The sequence below is a fragment of the Primulina huaijiensis genome, chromosome 17 (assembly GCF_012295235.1).
Source record: "Primulina huaijiensis isolate GDHJ02 chromosome 17, ASM1229523v2, whole genome shotgun sequence".
NCBI lineage: Eukaryota > Viridiplantae > Streptophyta > Magnoliopsida > Lamiales > Gesneriaceae > Primulina > Primulina huaijiensis.
In genome coordinates this window covers 17,985,523-17,993,389 of record NC_133322.1, presented here as the reverse complement: position 1 = coordinate 17,993,389, position 7,867 = coordinate 17,985,523, and the positions used below count along the sequence as shown (strand labels likewise).

Below are 7,867 nucleotides of genomic sequence, written 5' to 3'. Positions count from 1 at the left end.
ACGCACATGTGCGCGGATTCTGGCGCACATATGCGCAGCATCTTCTGTGAATGCACGCTCGTTCCTGTTTCGGTTTCGTGTGTAGGTGATGTCAACAAAATTATTTTTAAATAAATTTTGTCTAAAAATAATAATACGGTCAAAAGACCACACCGAGCCGGCCGGGCGCGCGCGTGTGTGTTTAGTTCACCGAGACACAACCCCCGTCTAAAAACTTCTGGTACCCCTTGGGGCCCAAACCCTTGTCTCAACTTGGAGCTTATTAGGGAGACTTTATTTGGTTATTAACTCAATGTGGGACAAGCCACATTTGAGACATCCCACTTCCCTTTACAACTCCTCACTCTTCCTCTTCTTCTCTTTTTCATTTATCCAACAATAGCTTCCGCGAAAATTTGCCAAGAAAAGAAAGAGATTTCAAATTTTGGATGGCAACACCACAAATTCATACTACAGTTATGATAGAAACGATGAAATCTTATGCCGGCCATCGTTCTTCCCACTGGTGAAGCTCAACAAGTATGTACAAGGAAACTTCGAAGGTTTCTAAGATGTTGCTGCAGACTGTGCGGCAAGCCTCGATGATAGACAACTTGATACCTTTACCTTTTGGAAGGGACACCCAAGGCTTAGTGCCCTTTCCGATTGTGAAAACAATTGCCCAATCGAGTTGCAAAATCGTGTCCAGTAGCATCTTGGACGTGAATAGTCTCAAAACTTCCCTTGTGCATCTCACGGTTCTTGATTACTCCTACTCATCCCCTGTTCCTACCACCGGTCATCATAACGACAATCCCAACGTCAAACTTGATGAAATCAACAATCTTGCTGCTCTGAAGATCAAGTTTGATGGTGTCATTGGCCTCGATGAGTGGATCTGGATACCGAATAGTCCTTCCATCATATGTATTGAGATAAGGAATACCTTGTTCCCAAACTGCATGGAACGAACTTTGCTTAGCTTAAACTGCAGAACAAAATAAAATATGTAAATATTTTTAAACACATCAAAGCAGTCTCCAAACAACAAAATATCGTTTTCAAACAAAAATTGTTGAGTAATAAAGTTCGAAACTTGGATCATCTTGCTCATGATGCACAAAACAATTAAATTAGTCCCCAGAACTACCTAATATCACTTCCCGCCGAGTAGTGAAGTCAGTTCATCCTGTTCATATATATTTGCTCCAACCATTAATTACATTCAGCTCATTCAGTATGGGCCATAAATTCAGCTGAATTCGAACAACGATCTTGATCACATAATCTAATGATGCTGCAAGTATAAGACACAATAAACCAGAAACATGAAAGAAATAAAAAAAAAAAAAAAAAAAAAANTGGCCTCTTCATCCCAGATAGAGTGTAGACGAAATCGGCCCTTGGTGTCATAAAGCAATCGAAAATTCTCATTGGTTTTTGGAATGGAGACAACATCTAGAAAAGGAGATAGGGGAAACAATAGGTTGACCAGTTCACATAAATAAATGAAGCAAAAATTGTCAAAGTATTAATTCAGTCTGTACATCTGTCTCACAGGTTTCAGAACTTTCTACTTCAAAAATATAAACGAGTAAAATGCAAGTACTAAATAAGCATGCTCAACATATTACATATTTATTATAAAACTCTATTTCAACAGATAAACTGTCTGGCAGGGGAGACAGAAAATACAAAACCACAACTCACAAAAACTTGAATCAGGGCCACTTACAAAAGCACCACCAAGCTTGTGTTTCGTGGCATTGAGCCTCTTCCAAGTGTTTCTTCAAACCTCTAGCCTACAATTCAATGGGAAACAACCAAATAATAGTTAGTATGTGTGGGAGACAAAAACTATAAGATGTCATGGATATAAATAATCTTCAGGCGTGTCAGAAAGCACAGACCATACGCCACTAAATAGCTTAAGAAATAACAAAATTATTTCAGTTCATTCTCATAGTCTACAGCCGTCAGCGTTTTCACATAACGCATCGAATAACATCCCCTGAATACACAAAAAAAATTCTGCACTAATCAATACATCCCAAACCAAACTGTGCATAAAGAAACCAGGTTATCTTGTTCCAAGTCAAGTGGATAATAAGATACGAGGCAAACATTAACTTGTAAGATCAGCTACGTACTCCATTAATTAATCATTAAAATACAAGGTTAACGTGTCGATATTAAAAGCAACAACTCCCCTCTCATCATCATCACCGCCTCACCTCCACCCAACTGTTACGTTTCTTCTTCCAAGATTTTGCTCCGGAAGCAGGAGGCTCGCGGCTGATCAATGAATTCATTCAGTATGACTAGAAATATAGATCAATGTAAAACGTAAAAAAGAAGAAATTTTCCCCACGGATTTATATTTTTATTTTGATCTGTTTTGGGCTGATTAGATATTATTTATTATAAAAACTAATTATTGAGATAATTATCAACAACTAACTAATCTTCTCACGTAACACTAACTTAATAATGGGAAAATTTAATTTCACTTTATTGTTAACGTCACTCTCGATTGGATGTTATGAAATAAACGAGAGAAATTTGTTTAGTGGCTTTTTGAACAAAGACAGCACTTTTACTAGGAAACTTATATTTCAATCAATCTGCTCTCATACATTAATACAATTCACACTGATATGTAAAAATGTTTCAAATCAATACAAAGTCTCGAAGCCTGCATCCAAGACTAGTGGATCTAATTCTAACATCAGAAACTACGTTTTTTTCTCCTGCTTTTCTGCAGCCCTCTTCGCTTTTCGTTGGGCATCTCTAACAGCAGCATCTGCCTGGACTTTCTCCATTATCTTGTCGAATCCAGGTATCTTTTTCTCCAGGTAGTGGTACGTTTGCAGGCCAAGGTTGTGGAATACCTCCAACAGTTGCTGCACCACGTGAAACAATGTTAATGAAAAGGAGGGGCGTGCATGCCTAAACGAAGTGGGTTAAATCTAAGAGGTAGCAGCAGTGCATACCAAAACGTCTTTGTTCCACTCATTGATGTAGGGAGGGCCGGTGGTGTATGAACCAAGAGGTTCACGATGCCATTCTCCACCATATGTAATATGATCCATGGCTTGTTCGACACTGAGAACCTCCCATGGCCTCAAACCAGGAATAACTTTTGCCAATTCGATTCTGTCGAGAAAGCATCACTGGTCAATTGATGAGCAAAGTTGGAAAAAGAAGGAGATGGATAATAATACCTGAGATCTTTTGGGATGTACTTGTTAGGCATGTGGTCCTCCTCGAGAAGGGTTGTCAATTCAGAGCCACTTGCCCAAAGAAACAACGCATGGCTCGGGGTCCTCATGCCAGGCCAAATGCCATCGTTAGCTTCTAGCACTGCTAAATCCCGTCTTTTGCTCTCATATGCTTCTTGTTGGAGCTGTTTATAAGTTTTATTCTCATGCCCCTTGAGAGGCACCCAAGGCGGTATTCCTTTCTGTAGTTTATGAAGAAAAGCGGTTGCAGCAGCACCTAATCTAACTGAATTAAGCCAGAAGACAAAGTAACCAGTTAGAGCCTCAGAGGTAATGTTTTATGATGGGATTTAATACACCAATTGTCTGAAAGCTAGATAGCACTTTGCCACAATAGAAAACAAACCTTCCCAAGTAGCGATTGCACGCTCCATACCATAGACCATGCCAATGGGTGCCCACTCGTCCATGTCCTCACCCCATATAAAAGTATGCTTGTCGATTATTCCTGCACCCCAAGCAGTTTTGAGTTGTATCAACTCCGATGGTCCTCTAGTACGACCCAATCGATCTTTATAGTACCACCCTCCACTTCTCATGATAACTATGGCAAAATATCCATTATTCAACAACTCAATGGAAGATCAGAAATAAATATGGAAAATGAGCGAACTAGTCAAAACATTGGAACATTGCACCACACAGCATACAAGATAGAGACTACAATGCAACGGCAAGCAAAACAATATTAAGAGCCATATTACACACGCTTCTTACTGTAAAATGCAAGCATATAACGTGAAGCACCATAAGACAGCCAAAAACATCATACTGCTAAAAAATTCGCTGGAATCTGGAATATGACTGAATGATTCTCGCAAAAACCACACAATGCCAAATTGCCAATGTACAAATTAGTTCAGTCTAATTGTTTAAATGGAATCCCAACAGGTTTTCGATGCAAAAATCTGCGCTACGATATAAAACATAAAATACTAGCCTGATGAAAACTCAAACTTCAAATTCTAGAAATTTGAATGCTACTAATAAATGAATATTAACACAAACTTACAGTCATAATACCGCTTCTCGAGGTTCTTGTATCCTATCGCTTGGGCAACATCGATGGGTCTACCGGGTGGATATGGCCTTTGTCGGAAACCCCAAAGCCCAAAAAGGAACTGCCTCATAAAATCCCAAAACTTATCGTCTGACTCTCCATCTGATTTTATGGCTTTCCTAGGCATCGGCCTCCCGTCCAGCCCAATCACATTAGGCACTGCCTTCACAAATGTAACCAAGAAAATTATCACAAAACTTAAATACCATGCCAAAAAAGAACAGAGAGAACACCATTTTTTAGTGATCAATGCCTTCAATAATCAAAACAAGCACCAACATCATCAAATATTCCAATTTATCAACACACACCTAAATACTGAATTATACCTATAAAACAGATTGCAGAAAAGCATCAATACTGAGGAGGTCAAAGTTAAAAGACTGCAGCAAGCACTCACATATTCTTAAGTTGATTTTGAGTGCTTATTTTAGTTCTTTGTTGCTTCATATCTGATCAGCATGCACAAATACAGTTTAGGTATCCACCTTACAGTAATGATAATGATAAAAGTGTAAACTCATAAAACATGCCGTGTCCACTGTTCGTTCAAGCGCGAGGTTCTAAGCTAAACAAAATTTCCCAATCATGTTCCAGAAAACACAATCCAGTCATTAAAACAAACTTCAGCTAAACTACAATCTTCCAACTAATCTGAAAAATACTAGAACCAGAAAATTTTTGGAACAATAACAAGAGGTTCCAAATACCTGCCACAGTTTCTTGTCTTCTTTCCTGTAAGGAACAGAATTCTCCTTAAGCTCCATCTCATTAAACTTATCAGAAATTTCCTCTGCCCGCATCATGAATTGCACGACCGGGCTGGACCGAAACTCTGCCCACCACTTCTCATTCTCCGCTATCTCTTCAGGCGTCGCATCCTCTCTCTTATCAAAAACGGGGTCATCGTTCAGAATTTTCTCAACCTCCGGGGTGTGCCGGTAATCCGGCATATTCTCGCACTCCCAATAGAACTGGTCCAGATTTTTTCGGTGCTTCCCAGGATTATCATCTGGCTCCACCACTTCGGATTTTCCGGAAAATGGATTGCTTATGGAAGCGAATTTAGGGGTTCTGGTTTGTGGTTTAAAGAATGAGAGAAAATTGATGGGTTGAAAAGGGATTGCTGGTGGGTTTTTGAACCAGTTTTCTCCGAAGGGATTGAAGCTCACAGAAGCCATTAATATTCAAAAATCCAACTGAAATTCAAAGGAGAGAAGCTAAAGTGGATAGAAGCAAGAGAAGCAACAGGGGAGAAGTCAGGAGACGGAGGTCCTCTAGTGAAAGTGTGTTCATGGGCGTGTCTCAGATTAGGATGCAACAGATAAAATGGGCTGAGGCCCAATACATAGCTCTGAGGACCGAGGGGATCCAGAGGCCCAATATAGATGAGACAAATTGATTTTATAACCTTCTGCCGATATTATGCAATCCATTTGCCTACTGATAAAATAAATTTTTATCTAAAATATAGATTTATTTTTGTATATAAGAAATTTTTATATGAAATATAATAGTAGTTATGGTGTAAGGGTATTTTGGAGAAAAAAATTGGTATGACATGACAGACCAAAAAGAACTATTATACATGTCTCACAATTCATAATATTAATAGATATCTTTAATTCATAAAAAAAATTAAAATATATTAAAATATGAAGAATTGGATAGGCACAAACTTAAATTAAAAGCTCGCTTAAACAAAGATTAAATTCGATTAAGCAATCGCATTTTAGAACGGAAGATTTCATTTATTTTTTGGAATGAAAATATTTTTATAAATATATATTTATTGTTTAGAACTTGAAATATCTATTAAATTTTATATTTATAGTAATTCTATATTTTTTTTTAATGTTTAACTTAAAATAATTAAAACTATAGTAAAAATGAAAAACACTTTTTTTATGCTTAAGCTCATAGTAAGCTCGTTTAAATTTAAAAAGTTTGAAGCTTGACATCAACGTTTTTAACGTGTTTTGCGCTATTTAAAAACCTTAATTTCTTGCAACCACTAAAGAGTCATAAAATCATACATAAGGTTAGAAATTGTAAATTTTGTAGTTAAATTTGTTTCAACGAAGATTATGTATTTCTTTATAATTTGAAAATTGTACGTGTTGTTTAAAACAATATATTTTTTTTTGAATTAGTTTTTGGATTGAGTTAGGTCTAAATCTCAACACACCCACCGAAGAGAAGACAAAAAATTTCTAGAAATACGAATAAAGAAAATTAAACAGAGCAAACTTTGCTCGATACCACAATTAAATCGGAGCATCATCACAAATCAAATCAAGAAATGGCTTCCAAGAGAATAGTGGTTCTTGGGTTCATTCACACATGTTTTATGGGAATACTTTGGTCACTATCTCAAGCCAACAATGCTTCAGCAGATAGTAGGCTTGGCTATCAGATTATATGCTTTTCTTCCATTGATATCATTGCCCAAATACCTGTATCACTGTTACATTATTAAGCAAGAAAATTAGATAATAATGCAGCTCATTACACAAGAGTAAATAAAATTTTCCGTCAACCTTTGACTTGTATGACATCTACTTTAATAGTTATATCATAATACGGCTCAAAAAAGTGTATGCGGATGAAACTGCTGGTCTCAATCCTCGACACAGATTTGTGCCATGGGTGGTTGTCAATAATCAACCTCTCCAAGAGGTCTAGCTTCCCCGAATACTCGATTTTTTTCGTTCTTTTAGCATACTGAGATAACTTGTAAACGATTTACAGTTCTTTTGGGTGTAGGATTTCTACAGATTTGTGGACTACATATGTAAAGCTTACAAGGGGAACAAGAGGCCCGAGGCTTGCAAATCGAGTTCGTTCGAAATTGAAGCAACATCTTCCACAACTCAAATTTGCTATGCTACTATATCAGACCAAAGTAGCAAACTTGAAATACTAACAGGCAATAATCATGTTCATTGTATGCTGCTGAAAGAAATACCATTTATCAAATTTATTTATTTCAGCTTTAAATATATAAATTTAACTTGAGGTGATGATATGTTTGTAACTGAAAATCCATGGATTGATAGTCATTTGAAATACTTTCAGAATGCTAAAAAGAGTGTGGTGAGAAATGGAATTTGAAATACCTATATATCTACAATCTTTGGAGATGTGATGTATTTGGACTTGAGAATCTGAAATCAATTTATTTTTTAAAATGTTGATCCAAACATACCTTTAAGTGGCAGGTGCATGCTCTCAATAAACTATTTTTATCTATCAGATTTTGTTAATATCGTGAGACCGTTTCAAAAAAAAATTAGATTTTATTAATATCGTAAGACCGTTTTAAAAAAAAAATTATGTTAGCATAATGACAAAGGAAGCAATATAATGGAGCCAATTGCATTAACACCTCCCTAAAAGAAATCAAAAAATTAATAACATAATATGTAAAATTAATAGTAGGTTAAATCTCGTGTTTTTAAAAAATAATACATAAAACCCGTACTAGATAGGCTAAATGGACATGAGCTTTATAACGATGGGGGAAAAATGTGTGAGATATTTTTTT

At 36.6% G+C, this 7,867-nt stretch overlaps 1 protein-coding gene and 1 pseudogene across 1 annotated transcript; both read right to left on the bottom strand.

Annotated features, from left to right (window-relative positions):
• Positions 1–478: 478 nt before the first annotated feature.
• LOC140962669 (small ribosomal subunit protein eS4x-like) lies at positions 479–1,510 on the bottom strand (annotated as a pseudogene).
• A 1,077-nt stretch (positions 1,511–2,587) lies between these two features.
• LOC140963165 (protein TIC 56, chloroplastic) lies at positions 2,588–5,593 on the bottom strand. The gene is made up of 6 exons (XM_073422431.1): positions 5,031–5,593; positions 4,273–4,483; positions 3,607–3,804; positions 3,204–3,486; positions 2,973–3,135; positions 2,588–2,882 (listed from the first exon to the last, which is right to left on the bottom strand). Exons 1-6 carry the CDS (start codon positions 5,499–5,501, stop codon positions 2,715–2,717), a joined length of 1,494 nt encoding a protein of 497 aa, XP_073278532.1. The 5' UTR covers positions 5,502–5,593; the 3' UTR covers positions 2,588–2,714.
• Positions 5,594–7,867: the final 2,274 nt, after the last annotated feature.